The sequence below is a fragment of the Cherax quadricarinatus genome, chromosome 79 (assembly GCF_038502225.1).
Source record: "Cherax quadricarinatus isolate ZL_2023a chromosome 79, ASM3850222v1, whole genome shotgun sequence".
Classification (NCBI taxonomy): domain Eukaryota; kingdom Metazoa; phylum Arthropoda; class Malacostraca; order Decapoda; family Parastacidae; genus Cherax; species Cherax quadricarinatus.
In genome coordinates, this window is record NC_091370.1 from 3,798,612 (window position 1) to 3,814,874 (window position 16,263).

Sequence of the window (16,263 nt, forward strand, 5' to 3'; positions counted from 1 at the left end):
TCACGTGAACAGGGGCAGCAGGTGTCAAGTGAACAGGGGCAGCAAGTGTCACGTGAACAGGGGCAGCAGGTGTCAGGTGAACAGGGGCAGCAAGTGTCACGTGAACAGGGGCAGCAAGTGTCAAGTGAACAGGGGCAGCAAGTGTCACGTGAACAGGGGCAGCAAGTGTCACGTGAACAGGGGCAGCAGGTGTCAGGTGAACAGGGGCAGCAAGTGTCACGTGAACAGGGGCAGCAAGTGTCACGTGAACAGGGGCAGCAGGTGTCAGGGTTGCTTTGATTATATCCCCAACACTCTACCACTGATCTACTGGTCACCTTCACCGAGGTCACCTTCACCGAGGTCACCATCACCGAGGTCACCATCACCGAGGTCACCTTCACCGAGGTCACCTTCACCGAGGTCACCTTCACCGAGCTGTAAGACATATGGGATAATGTGTACCTTGATAGAGGTGAAAGGCTCTTGATCCAAGGAATTAAACCTGACCTCCTTCTCTTGGGATCGAACCTATTTGCTTCCCAATCCCCCAGGCGCTTTATGGCCCTTACATGTTTAGCTCTCCCTATCAATAACAATAATAGAAATGCAGTATAAAGGATCACATTATACTTCATCTGTGTTTATTCTTTTCATCGTGTCGATATTGTATACGTTTTACCTCCAATAATAATAATAATAATAATAATAATAATAATAATAATAATAATAATAATAATAATAATAATGCTGACAACACAAATCTGGTGGTGAATAAGTTACAAGCAAGTCGATGAAACAATTTACAAATAAACAATTTATCAATAAACAATTTAGAGGTAAAACTGGCCGATGTTTCGGTCCTCCTTCGGCTTAATAATGATCTGAATCTGACCCAAACGTCATCTAGTCTTCATAACCAGTTTGTTGGTTGTGAGCTAAAGTGTTGGAAACATTGTGTATCACAAGGACAAAATTCTAACCCAACTTACTAGGGTCACACGTAAGGGACACACAGCACCTGCTTAATAAGATGTAATAATCAATTTCCATTCAAGGTCAAGTTTGTCAGGTTTGTCAGGAAACAGGACAAGTGTTTCCTGACGCGGGTCTTACTCATATGATGGCCCGCCACTGGAGCTCTAGGTCATCTGATTGAGGCCTTCGGCTGGCTTATTGGTACACCCCTTTTAAAAATTAATGATTATTATTACAACCATCTTCAACTTTTTTTTCCATTCAAGAAACAAGAGCGTTTTAAGTCAATTATGTATACCATACATGTATACATACATGTATACATGTATACATGCGTGAGCGTGTTTGATAGGAGTGAATGGAGACAAATGGTTTTTAATACTTGACGTGCTGTTGGAGTGTGAGCAAAGTAACATTTATGAAGGGGTTCAGGGAAACCGGCAGGCCGGACTTGAGTCCTGGAGATGGGAAGTACAGTGCCTGCACTCTGAAGGAGGGGTGTTAATGTTGCAGTTTAAAAACTGTAGTGTAAAGCACCCTTCTGGCAAGACAGTGATGGAGTGAATGATGGTGAAAGTTTTTCTTTTTCGGGCCACCCTGCCTTGGTGTGAATCGGCCGGTGTGATAAAAAAAAAAAAAAAAAAAAAAAGTACTAGAGCAAAATAAATCGAAAATACGCATGGCATTAGGCACATACCTCCGTCGATAAATATGACAGGTTTTGTGGAAGACGAGGTGGAGGAGGAGATGATGAGGAGATAGAGAGGACGATCCTCCACACTCCTTCCCACCTCCGTCAGTTTAACCAGGTCTGGGTATGACCCCGGCAGGCTCTGCAGGTAGGCTATGATCTGCAGGTGAACAAATATACAGAGTTTAAAGAGCAGGTATGGCAGGGGTTGTGAGGGCAGATACAAAATATTCGTCAGTACATATGCTTTATTATTAAAGATTCGCCTGTATTCTCCCGGCCCGGGCTTTTTCCAAGTGGTGGCCCGGCTTTGGCTCCCTCTTTAGGGAGTGTCTGAGACCTAAGTCTCCCATGGGAGGAGGCACAAGTACCTCCTCATCTTTGGGACCAACTGTCCCCAGGCCTAACCACAAGCTAGGCCTCTCTGGTCTGCCATCCCCGCCCCAAGGGGGCAAATGGGAATGACAGTCTTATGAGCTAAAGGCTCGGGCTCAGGCACCTACCCTACCCTAGAAGGGTTAGGCATGGTATCGATCAGTACATATGCTTCTCAATCACCTCTGTGAATCCATCAATTTTGCCAAAAATAACTGTAGTGGTATATTTATGTCAGTTCAACTATGCTATGAGTAATTCTCCTTTCACCTTCAGTAATAAATATTGTAATTAAAGACAGTTAAGTACATATCCTGCTTGAAGTAATCAGTAAAGTAATGCCTCGTATTATTACCAAACAAAATACATGTACTACATTGATTTAACAATATAATAGTCTTACCTTATGCCTTCTGCTTCGAGAAATTATCAGTGTAGTGAGTCTGAGGTCATTTTACTAACATGAGCAGCCATGATGTGTGACGCTCTCCATAAAAGTGGACGAAACGTTTTAATAGCAATACAGTTGTGAATGCCTTGTTGACTAGAAACACCATCAATCATAGTCCATAACATAAACTTCTGATATAAGGAATGAATGACCTGGCATACAAGTTGTAGGATTTAGATGGCAATGTATGAGGTTTGTCTACGTCAAACACCACACTCCCTCCTACTGAGGAAAAACAAGTCGATTTTATCGTAGAAGAGGAATCAGTCTCCTTAAGTTAGGAGCCTGCCAAGAGAGTGAATAATGGGTGTTCCTTAAACACAGGAACCTAGTGTAAGGAGCCTGCCAAGAGAGTGAATAATGGGTGTTCCTTAAAACACAGGAACCTTATGTAATCCCACAGTGTTGAAGGTCAGGCTGATTACCACTTATTAACCCTTAATAAGTGTACACTGTTAATGAAAGGCTAATATTAGCTAAGACTAATAAATTAGTTTAAGGTAATTAGTAATAATGAACATTAGAATTACGACAATCTCTAAAACAAGGGATGGTTTAGTGCTTAGTCCCCTCTAGGGAGGTCACTTGACGCTGGTGAGGGGCTCTTGATCTAGGGAATTAGATCTGTGCTCCGATTTCCTAAATGGAGCCTAAATACCTTCCATCCTCCCCCTATAGGCGCTGTATAATTCTACGGGTTTAGCGCTCCCCATGATCATAATAATAATTAGTGCTTAGTTTATAATTATAATTATAATCTAAAACAAGGGACCTTTAAATGGCTACCCTTATCTCGAAGGTAAATGTTGTACCTGTGTTGAGACAATGGGCAGTGCCTTAGGATGAACGCCTAGCAAGGCCAAAACAGATAAAAAAAATTCTCATTATGGTTCCTCTAGCGTGAGCAAGTTGTTTTTTCTTGCAGTGAGTTAAATATGGATAATTAGAATAAATTTAAATAAGATTCCCATATGTTGCATAAGTGTCTCAGTTCTTTAACTTGTCGGTTTTCAAAGCCATTCATCACATCTGTCAGACACTGCAACATCATCGGATCTTGATGCAAAGAATTCTTCAACATTCGTCCAACCTTTCGACGAAACCTACTTCGACTAGTGGATGGTTCCACTGTGATCCCGCCTCCACCTGCTTCGACTCACCTGACTACAGTATATAAGCCACCTCTCTGGCCCTACGCTGTACTTCCTACAAGAGTGATGGACTGAGCACATCGATTCCAGGCTGAGGGAATGATTACCTCAAACTCCTCTTCTCCGTTTACCTTCCTGCTTTGTACTGGATTGATGAAGCCACTGTGTGGCGAAACGTTTCTTCAGTAAAGATTCCCATATGTTGCATAAGTGTCTCAATTCTTCAAATTTAAATAAGTATTGAGTACACTGCTTCCTTCAGTCTGGTGTGATGTTGAGTGCGCCGGGAGATCTTATTAATAGAGAACCTTCTAGTTAATAAACTAGATAAAGTTAGCTAGGAGACGTTAAGTACGGTAAATGCAGCTTAGATCACTGTTTGCTGGATGTGTTGTTATAGTAATCCTGGGTGCCGTCATCTGGTTACCAAGACGCCTCACTCACATCTCTTATATAAGTACACAATACACCTGGAGCCAGGTAAGGTCTGGTATATGTGGTAACGTTCACTAGTAGGAAACTGGAGCAACTAAAATCAAGACAAAGTCATATATATACAAGGGTTACTATGGTAATCTGGAACGGACGTCAAGAGTGCAGTACTCTCAGAGGAAGCTATCAGTACAGAGGTTCCCAACCTGTGGTCCGTGGACCCCTGGGGGTCCACAAAGGTAGTACTGGGGGTCCGTGAGCTAAGTTTAAAATTTCAAGAGGCTGCAGTGTATACCTAACCTAACCTAACCTAACTCTCAAAATTTGAAAGCTGTTTCCAGTTTTTTAATGCTGCCATTTATTAAACTGCATACTCAGTTACGTATGTCTTTCAAATGAAAGATGAAACTGGGAAAACGAGCTTGTTATTAGTTAATAAAATCGGCTTCTTGGGTAGACAGACCGTCCAAAAACTTGGAGTCCCTGGGAAAAATAATTTAGTAAAAGGGATCATTGGTGGTGAAAAGGTCGGGTACCAGTGTGTTAATGGTTCTGGGAATTATCTTCCCTCAACACGGTCTCAGACCAGTAGGAAAGTAGTATTACAGAATTAATATCTGTTAAGAAGCTCGTAGGAAGGTAAAGGTATGTATGTACTGAATGTAAGTAGGTCACCAGGTTTCAGTGTTAATATAATCAGTCTGGTAACTACTGAATGTAAGTAGGTCACCAGGTTTCAGTGTTAATATAATCAGTCTGGTAACTACTGAATGTAAGTAGGTCACCAGGTTTCAGTGTTAATATAATCAGTCTGGTAACTGCTATAACAGATCTTCCACGGAGAGTTTTAGGGTCTCGACGTACGTAATGTAGGGAGCGATATCTTATAAATGGTCTGGAAAACTAGCAAGTTGGAGAATGGAACACATGTGCAACAATGGTAATCTGCAATGGACTGAAGAAGCCACTGGCTGGCGATACGTTTGCGTAATAACAATTCTCAAGTGTTTCACAGCTGTCTCATTCAACTCGGGTGGGGACAACTGTAGTGTACCTTCACCAGCCTCTTATTAACCTGAAAAAAATCCTTAAATCTAGGCAGCTACCCATTAATGCCTTGTTTAGAGATGAATTGTACGTAACCTAACCGACTCCCTCAGAGCCTTGACGATGCTGCTATAACAGTGGTAGTCTGACCTGAATTTTTATTTCAGATGAAAATGAATGTACATGATAGGGGTGGAAGAGAGAGAGAGAGAGAGAGAGAGAGAGAGAGATAGAGAGAGAGAGAGAGAGAGAGAGAGAGAGAGAGAGAGAGAGAGAGAGAGAGAGAGAGAGACAGACAGACAGACAGACAGACAGATAGACAGACAAACATCATGATGTTTCTGGTCACAGTCGCTAAGGAAAGGATGATGTGGGAACAGAAAGAAAAAATTATTAGGTAGAGATGAGGTAAAGATGAGATGACAGAGGAGGAGGAAAGGACAAGATGAAAGAGAGAGAGAGAGAGAGAGAGAGAGAGAGAGAGAGAGAGAGAGAGAGAGAGAGAACAAGGTCCACTCACCTCCTCATAACTCATGTAACGGTCGTACGTTACAGTACCCGGGATAAGAGAGTCATCACGCAGGGAAGGTCCTTCTAACACAAGCTTTCTGACGAGGTACACATAAATTACTCTCAGTAATCCCTAGTGCTAGTTATAATGTAAGTGTTCTATATTTATAATGTCAGTGTTCTATTGTCTTACATATAATGTCAATAATCACTTAATTTCTTCAGTTTATATGGATATATATAGATTATCACAATTATAATTGAAACTGGTGAGAATTTACGATTTTTCTTACTTTTCTGCTTACAGCAAAAATTTCAATATTTTGAGTAAAGATTCATTATTTTAGTCAAAATGATTATCAAAGATAATAAAAAATAAGGTAAATTAAATGTCAATAAACAAATTTTTATAAGAACTTGAATTAATCCACACCAGCACTAACATCCTCACTCACCAGCACTAACATCCTCACTCACCAGCACTAACATTCTCACTCACCAGCACTAACATCCTCACTCACCAGCACTAACATTCTCACTCACCAGCACTAACATTCTCACTCACCAGCACTAACTTCCTCACTCACCAGCACTAACATCCTCACTCACCAGCACTAACATCCTCACTCACCAGCACTAACATCCTCACTCACCAGCACTAACATTCTCACTCACCAGCACTAACATTCTCACTCACCAGCACTAACATCCTCACTCACCAGCACTAACATCTTCACTCACCAGCACTAACATCCTCACTCACCAGCACTAACATTCTCACTCACCAGCACTAACATCCTCACTCACCAGCACTAACATCCTCACTCACCAGCACTAACATCTTCACTCACCAGCACTAACATCCTCACTCACCAGCACTAACATCCTCACTCACCAGCACTAACATCCTCACTCACCAGCACTAACATCCTCACTCACCAGCACTAACATCCTCACTCACCAGCACTAACATCCTCACTCACTAGCACTAACATCCTAACTCACCAGCACTAACATCCTCACTCACCAGCACTAACATCCTCACTCACCAGCACTAACATCCTCACTCACCAGCACTAACATCCTCACTCACCAGCACTAACATCCTCACTCACCAGCACTAACATCCTCACTCACCAGCACTAACATCCTCACTCACCAGCACTAACATCCTCACTCACCAGCACTAACATCCTCACTCACCAGCACTAACATCCTCACTCACTAGCACTAACATCCTCACTCACCAGCACTAACATCCTCACTCACCAGCACTAACATCCTCACTCACCAGCACTAACATCCTCACTCACCAGCACTAACATCCTCACTCACCAGCACTAACGTCCTCACTCACCAATACTAATATCCTCACTCACCTAACAATAACATCCTCACTTACCAGCACTAACATCCTCACTCACCAGCACTAATACCCTCACTCACTAGCACTAACATCCTAACTCACCAGCACTAACATCCTCACTCACTAGCACTAACATCCTCACTCACCAGCACTAACATCCTCACTCACCAGCACTAACATCCTCACTCACTAGCACTAACATCCTCACTCACCAGCACTAACATCCTCACTCACCAGCACTAACATCCTCACTCACCAGCACTAACATCCTCACTCACCAGCACTAACATCCTCACTCACCAGCACTAACGTCCTCACTCACCAATACTAATATCCTCACTCACCTAACAATAACATCCTCACTTACCAGCACTAACATCCTCACTCACCAGCACTAATACCCTCACTCACCTAACAATAACATCCTCACTCACCAGCACTAACATCCTCACTCACCAGTACTAATATCCTCACTCACCAGCACTAATATCCTCACTCACCAGTACTAATATACTCACACTCACCAGCACAAATATCCTCACTCACCAGTACTAATATCCTCATACTGTAAAGTAAAAGGACACAAGTGCAACTAATGTGACATATATTGTGGCAACGTTTCGCTCTCCAGGAGCTTTATCAAGCCATTACGGTCCTGGAGAGCGAAACGTTGCCACAATATATGTCACATTAGTTGCACTTGTGTCCTTTTACTTTACATATTGTCGGTAATTCTACCAACTTTATTACAATCCTCATACTCACCAGCACTAATATCCTCACTCACCAGCACTAATATCCTCACTCACCTAACAATAACATCCTCACTCACCAGCACTAACATCCTCACTCACCAGCACTAATGTCCTCACTCACCAGTACTAATATCCTCACACTCACCAGTACTAATATCCTCACTCACCAGTACTAATATCCTCACACTCACCAGCACTAATATCCTCACACTCATCTAACACTAATAAAGATTCCCATGTGTTGCATAAGTGTCTCAATTCTTCAACTTGTCGGTTTTCAAAACCATTCATCACATCTGTCAGACACTGCAACATCATGGGATCTTGGTACAAAGACTTCAACGCTTGCCCAACCTTTGGACGACGACCTACTTACACTAGTGGCAGGTCCCACTGTGATCCCGCCTCCTGCTGCTTCACCTCATCTGACTGCAGTATATAAGCCACCTCTCTGGCCCTATGCTGCACTTCCTACAAGAGTGATGGACTGAACACTTCGATTCCAGTTTGAGGGACTGATTACCTCAAACTTCTCCTCTCCTTACCCATTTCTACTTTGTATTGGACTGATGAAGCCACTGTGTGGCGAAACGTTTCTTCAATAAAGATTCCCATGTGTTGCATAAGTGTCTCAATTCTTCAACTAATATCCTCACACTCACCAGCACTAATATCCTCTCACTCACCTAGCATTAATAGCCTCACCTCACCTGGGCCTGGTCATACTCACCTGAGCCTGGTCACACTCACCTGGGCCTGGTCACACTCACCTGGGCCTGATCACACTCATCTGGGCCTGGTCACATTCACCTGGGCCTGGTCACATTCACCTGGGCCTGGTCACACTCACCTGGGCCTGGTCACACACCTGAGCCTGGTCACATTCACCTGGGCCTGGTCATACACACCTGGGCCTTACCACACACACCTGGGCCTGGTCACATTCACCTGGGCCTGGTCATACACACCTGGGCCTTGTCACACACACCTGGGCCTGGTCATACTCACCTGGGCCTGATCACACTCATCTGGGCCATGTCACATTCACCTGGGCCTAGTCACATTCACCTGGGCCTGGTCACCTGGGCCTTGTCACACACACCTGGGCCTGGTCACATTCACCTGGGCCTGATCACACTCATCTGGGCCTGGTCACATTCACCTGGGCCTGGTCACATTCACCTGGGCCTGGTCACACTCACCTGGGCCTGGTCACACACCTGAGCCTGGTCACATTCACCTGGGCCTGGTCATACACACCTGGGCCTTACCACACACACCTGGGCCTGGTCACATTCACCTGGGCCTGGTCATACACACCTGGGCCTTGTCACACACACCTGGGCCTGGTCATACTCACCTGGGCCTGATCACACTCATCTGGGCCTGGTCACATTCACCTGGGCCTAGTCACATTCACCTGGGCCTGGTCACCTGGGCCTTGTCACACACACCTGGGCCTGGTCACATTCACCTGGGCCTGATCACACTCATCTGGGCCTGGTCACATTCACCTGGGCCTGGTCACACTCATCTGGGCCTGATCACATTCACCTGGGCCTGGTCACATTCACCTGGGCCTGGTCACACTCATCTGGGCCTGATCACACTCATCTGGGCCTGGTCACATTCACCTGGGCCTGGTCACATTCACCTGGGCCTGGTCACATTCACCTGGGCCTAGTCACATTCACCTGGGCCTGGTCACCTGGGCCTGGTCACACACACCTGGGCCTGGTCACACTCACCTGGGCCTGGTCACATTCACCTGGGCCTGGTCACACTCACCTGGGCCTGGTCACACTCACCTGGGCCTGGTCACATTCACCTGGGCCTAGTCACATTCACCTGGGCCTGGTCACCTGGGCCTGGTCACCTGGGCCTGGTCACACTCACCTGGGCCTGGTCACACTCACCTGGGCCTGGTCACACTCACCTGGGCCTGGTCACACTCACCTGGGCCTGGTCACATTCACTTGGCCTAGTCACATTCACCTGGGCCTGGTCACCTGGGCCTGGTCACACTCACCTGGGCCTGGTCACACTCACCTGGGCCTGGTCACACTCACCTGGCGAGGTTATCCAAGACACTATTGTAGGTAATGTTATTATTGTCTAGATACTGAGTAAAGTCTGGCAACATCTGAGGTGAGAGAGCCACCTCCGCCACGCCTGCAACAACAGTTTGCTGGAATTAACACACAATTAGTGCAACAAATAAAGGAAAAATAATAGAATTAAAATAAGTAGTATCATGAACAGATAAAAACAAAAGTTTTAATACGTTAAACTTATTGTTGATTTTTCTTAAGGGGATACGTCCGCAAGGAATCTACACACTTTAAATAGGGTGAAATGCCTAGCTTGCTGGAATATTTATTTGGCGACTATTCTGAGTATCTGCTGAAAAAAATTATAAATCTGACACATGTGCAACAATTGGGTATCTTCAATGAGGAAAGGCTGAGGGACTGATTACCTCAGACTCCTCCTGTTCTTCACCATTCCCCTTTGTATGGACTGATGAAGCCACTGTGTGGCAAGTGTTGTACATGTGTCTAATTTATCAACTTGTCGGTTCTCTAAGACATTCATCTACATTAAACTGAAACAACTGAAACACACGGAAGTACTAAGATGTCGGCAAACATTGACAGTATTTACACTGTTTGACAGGAGTTAAGTACCGAACGTTACCGATGCGTCGATAAATACGACAAGTGTGTAATACTTCGTTATCTTTACTGCTGAAACATTTCGCCTGCACAGCAGGCTTCTTGACAATGCAGACGAATATAATACTGAAGACAGTCAGTCCGAGTCATGGTAGGAGGTGATCGGTCCCACTAGACAAAATCTATGTCAGCTGCACATGTAATAACCATCGACTTGTCGGTATGATACATGTCTGACACAGCAACACCATGGTATCTTGGTACAGGGGATATCGTTTGCAACTTCTTTACTGAAGATCGAGGCACTTGTGCAACATATGGGAAACGCTTATTTAATAACGATTCCCATATGTTGCATAAATGTCTCAATCTTCAACTTGTCGGTTTTGAAAACCATTAATACAACTCCTTTAATAGCGGATATTCAGTATGACCTACTTGCACTAGTGGGCCACGCTCACCTGTGACATCACCTCCAGCTGCTTCATCTCGCTTCTACTCTAGCATATAACGTGGCAGCATGCTTATGCATGAGGGACTGACCACCTCCTACCTAGACAGACGAAGTGATCTTTTACTGTTTCTGTTTTACTTTTCTTTATTCGACGGAAAGAAAAACCCGTCTTGCATCAGAAATATTTCGGTAATGAAGATACCCAGAAGCTTCACATCTGTCTTACTAAAATAAAACCTCCATTACTAAAAGTAAGCCTTCCTCTGTTAACACACTAACTTCAAGATGTTTACCATCATAATAACCATACCATAATAAACATTACATCAACTACACAGCAAGTTTAACAAACACTTTAACTTATTTAACAACTACATTACATCATAATGTAAAAATAACGTGATCATTATTATAACAATATGCATGTCAAACATGTCAGATCAACGTGAACATTACCTCCACCACTGCAATAACGTTGCAATATTCTAACACGGCCTAACAACTACCTTCTCCTCCACCACGATGCTGTGAACACTAACTCCAAGGCCGAGGGACTGATTACCTCATCTTTTGTATATAGTTCTACTGTCTTCCTATTATGTCCTAGAATCTGTATTGATAAAGCCACTGGATGGCGAAACGTCTACAATAAAGATATCCAGATGTTGCACATGTGTCTTAACTTTCATATTGTCGGTATTTTATACCTTTCTTGCACAACTACCTTCTCACCTAACCAACAGTTTTAGTAACAACGTAAATATACAAGTATCAGCACCCACATACATACACTCAGCGCTGTATGACCCTTGTCGGTTTACCACTCGGTAATGATTATAATAATAATAATAATACAAACATACTGTATCTTATCCAGTCTTATCTAATATTACCCGACTGTATTTTATCTTACATTATCCTTCAAGTTTTAAGTATGAAGATATCTTCAAAAAATTTTTAAGGCATTTTCTCATATTCAGCTAATACTTACACCCATGTTCCCCTCACACACAACTAATATTTTAACCAACGTTCACCTCATAAGAGGTGTGGAGTTAAAAGATAAAGAATCTAACACAAAGTGGGAGTTGTCACAGTTGCTCTTTGCTGATGGCACTGTACTTTTGGGAGACTTTGAAGAGAAGTTGCAGAGGTTGGTGGATGAGTTTGGTAGGGTATGCAAAAGAAGGAAATTAAAAGTGAATATAGGAAAGAGTAAGGTGATGAGGATAACAAAAAAATTAGGTAACGAAAGACTGGATATCAGATTGGAGGAAGAGAGTATGGAGGAGGTGAATGTATTCAGATATTTGGGAGTGGGCGTGTCACCAGATGGGCCATTGAAAGATGAGGTGAATCACAGAACTGACGAGGGGAAAAATGTGAGTGGTGCACTGAGGAGTGTGTGGAGACAAAGAACTTTGTCCAGGAAGCAAAGAGGGGAATGAATGAGAATAGTTATACCAACACTCTTATATGAGTGTGAAGCATAGGTGGTGAATGTTGCAACAAGGAGAAGGCTGGAGGCAGAGGAGGTTTCATGTCTGAGGGCAATGTGTGGTGTGAATATAATGCAGAGAATCCGCAGTTTGGAGATTGGGAGGAGGTGCGGGATTACCAAAACTATTATCCAGAGGGCTGTGGAAGGGTTGAGGTGGTTCGGACATGTAGAGAGGATGGAACGAAATAGAATGACTTCGAGAGTGTATAAATCTGTAGTGGAGGGAAGGCGGGATATGGGTTGGCCTAGGAAAGGCTGGAGGGAGGGGGTAAAGGAGGTTTTCTGTGCGAGGAGCTTGGACTTCCATCAAGCATGCGTGAGCATGTTAGGTAGTAGCGAATGGAGACAAATGGCTTTTAGGACTTGACGTGCTGTTGGAGTATGTGCAAGGTAACATTTATGAAGGAATCCAAGGAAATCGGCAGGCTGGACTTGAGTCCTGGAGGTGGGAAGTAGAGTGCCTGCATTCTGAAGGAGGGGTGTTAATGTTGCAGTTTAAAAACTGTAGTGTAAGCAAGCCTCTGGTAAGACAGTGATGGAGTGAATGATGAAAGCTTTTTCTTTTTTGTGAGCCACCGTGCCTTGGTGGGAAACTGCCGATGAGTTAATAAAAAAAATAATGCTGTGTACTATAAATATGTTAGGGAGAGTGAAAAGAGAGACTTCAACAGGTTAGTAAGAAGTGAGCTAGAGGGGAGAGGGGGGGAAAGAGGGGTTATCAATATTAATAACTTTGTTAAACAATCTTTACGGTAATACTCAATAAAGATAATAGCTTACGTTAATACTTATTGTATGGCATAATGACACAGCAACTTAGGACAATGGAGAACTTAAGAATTACAATTTTAGTAACACTAACTTGTAATTAATGACTTATTTCAAAGTTACATTGATAACGACAGTTAAACGCACTGAAAAACTAACTAACTTTGTAAGTATCGTTTAACCCTTTGTAACTATCATTTAACCCTTTCAACAACGTCTGGTAATACACGTTGGTACGTCACTGTGACTTGGGTGACACTTTTCGTAATGATGAATCTTAGTGTGACTGTCGTTGATACACAAAGTGACTTGATGACACTGATAAATAGTCCTGTAAACCGGATTTAGTTATGTATGGTCATGTAAAGAAAAATTCCCTTCATACTGGATGTGAACGTGTAAAATTATTAATATTACGTGCACTGCCCAGTACTATAATACTGGACTCGGTGAAGCAGTAGGCTGTGAGCTGGACGACACAGCCATGAACTCTAATTAAAAACCAAAATGGTTCTGTGTCACAGTCATCAAAAACCCGGCCCATCGTACCTGAAGAAGCTAATTTAAATGTCGTTATTACGTGCCCCAGAGACTGGCTTGTGTTCAAGCTGTGGAGGCTCTGTCGTCGGCTGGATGATGCAGGACAGCAGCCATGCAGTCTCGTTGACTTGTACTGCATATTTAGAAGAAAATATGGTAAGCAGTCTAGTAGCGGTTAGAAGGTAAGTTACAAACGTCATCCACGGATAAAAGAGTGGTAAAAAGTGGTAGTTGTGGTGGTGGTAGTAATTGTGATGGTGGTGATGTTTGTGGCTATAGTAGTATGGCTATTGTGTTTGTTTTGATGGTAGTTGTAGTAGAGATTAGTTATGGTAGTGGTGGTAGCTGTGGTGCTGGCGTTGGTAATGGTGGCACTGGTAGAAGTAGTGTGGTTATGGTATTAGTAATGGTGGTGCTGGTAGTAGTAGCGTAATGATGATTGTGTGATGGTGGTTGTGCGATGGTGGTTGTGTGATGTGATGGTGGTTTTGTGATTTGATGGTGGTTGTGTGATATGGTTGTGTCATGTGATGGTGGTTGTGTCTTGTGGTGGAGGTTGTGTGACGTGATGGTTGTGTGATGTGATGGTGGTTGTGTGATGTTGTGGTGGTTGTGTGATGTGATGTGGTTGTGTGATGTGGTGGTGATTATGTGATGGTGGTTGTGTGATCTGGTGGTGGCTGTGTGATGTGGTAGTGGTTGTGTGATGTGATGTGGTTGTGTGATGTGATGTGGTTGTGTGATGTGATGTGTGTGATGTGGTGGCTGTGTGTGAGGTGGTTGTGTGATGTGATGGTGGTTATGTGAGTGGTAATGGTAGTTGTGCGGTAATGGGAGTTGTACGGTAATGGTGGTTGTGCGGTAATGGTAGTTGTCCGGTAATGGTAGTTGTCCGGTAATGGTAGTTGTGCGGTAATGGTAGTTGTCCGGTAATGGTAGTTGTTCGGTAATGGTAGTTGTCCGGTAATGGTAGTTGTTCGGTAATGGTAGTTGTGCGGTAATGGTAGTTGTCCGGTAATGGTAGTTGTCCGGTAATGGTAGTTGTTCGGTAATGGTAGTTGTCCGGTAATGGTAGTTGTCCGGTAATGGTAGTTGTCCGGTAATGGTAGTTGTGCGGTAATGGTAGTTGTCCGGTAATGGTAGTTGTGCGGTAATGGTAGTTGTCCGGTAATGGTAGTTGTGCGGTAATGGTAGTTGTCCGGTAATGGTAGTTGTGCGGTAATGGTAGTTGTCCGGTAATGGTAGTTGTCCGGTAATGGTAGTTGTCCGGTAATGGTAGTTGTCCGGTAATGGTAGTTGTGCGGTAATGGTAGTTGTCCGGTAATGGTAGTTGTCCGGTAATGGTAGTTGTGCGGTAATGGTAGTTGTCCGGTAATGGTAGTTGTCCGGTAATGGTAGTTGTGCGGTAATGGTAGTTGTCCGGTAATGGTAGTTGTGCGGTAATGGTAGTAAAGGTACGATTAGATATCGTTCTGTGGCTCGTGCCTTAAGAGAATTTTTTTTTTTTTTTTATTCGCCGGTACTCTCCCGGCCCGGGTCTTATAAACTTTCCTGTTATATACAATATTTGTTTTTTTCTTTATAGGAAGCCTAGTTTATTTATGTATATTTTTTTAAAATAGTAATTTGCACACGACAAATGTTGGCTTTACCAAAGAACAATAAAATGAAGTAGATTAATTAATTACACTTGCAAAAATGCTAGCCTCCTCTGGTGTGATCATCCCTCCCCCGACCCTCTGTCCTCGGACTATTTGCCGGCCTGAGTTCTGGTCATGTAGCTATAAGCACTGAACACGGGTATACTACTAGCACAGTTCTGCTCCCGTAATTATAACATTGAAGATGGTACACTACTAGCACAGTTCTGCTCCCGTAATTATAACATTGAAGATGGTACACTACTAGCACAGTTCTGCTCCCGTAATTATAACATTGAAGATGGTACACTACTAGCACAGTTCTGCTCCCGTAATTATAACATTGAAGATGGTACACTACTAGCGCAGTTCTGCTCCCGTAATTATAACATTGAAGATGGTACACTACTAGCACAGTTCTGCTCCCGTAATTATAACATTGAAGATGGTACACTACTAGCACAGTTCTGCTCCCGTAATTATAACATTGAAGATGGTACACTACTAGCACAGTTCTGCTCCCGTAATTATAACATTGAAGATGGTACACTACTAGCACAGTTCAGCTCCCGTAATTATAACATTGAAGATGGTACACTACTAGCATAGTTCTGCTCCCGTAATTATAACACTGAAGATGGTATACTACTAGCACAGTTCAGCTCCCGTAATTATAACATTGAAGATGGTACACTACTAGCACAGTTCTGCTCCCGTAATTATAACATTGAAGATGGTACACTACTAGCACAGTTCAGCTCCCGTAATTATAACATTGAAGATGGTACACTACTAGCACAGTTCTGCTCCCGTAATTATAACACTGAAGATGGTACACTACTAGCACAGTTCAGCTCCCGTAATTATAACGATGGTACACTACTAGCACAGTTCTCCTCCCATAACTATAACACTGAAGATGGTACACTACTAGCACAGTTCTCCTCCCA

The 16,263-nt window shown here is 43.4% G+C and overlaps 1 protein-coding gene across 1 annotated transcript in view; it reads right to left on the reverse strand.

Annotated features, from left to right (window-relative positions):
• LOC128702739 (uncharacterized) overlaps positions 1-16,263 on the reverse strand; it is a 91,364-nt gene that overhangs the window by 55,237 nt on the left and 19,864 nt on the right. The window contains exons 4-6 of the mRNA XM_070101801.1: positions 9,805-9,907; positions 5,625-5,712; positions 1,655-1,808 (exon numbers count right to left, since the gene is read on the reverse strand). Coding sequence (XP_069957902.1) covers positions 1,655-1,808; positions 5,625-5,712; positions 9,805-9,907 — 345 coding nt within the window. The remainder of the gene's footprint in view (positions 1-1,654; positions 1,809-5,624; positions 5,713-9,804; positions 9,908-16,263) is intronic.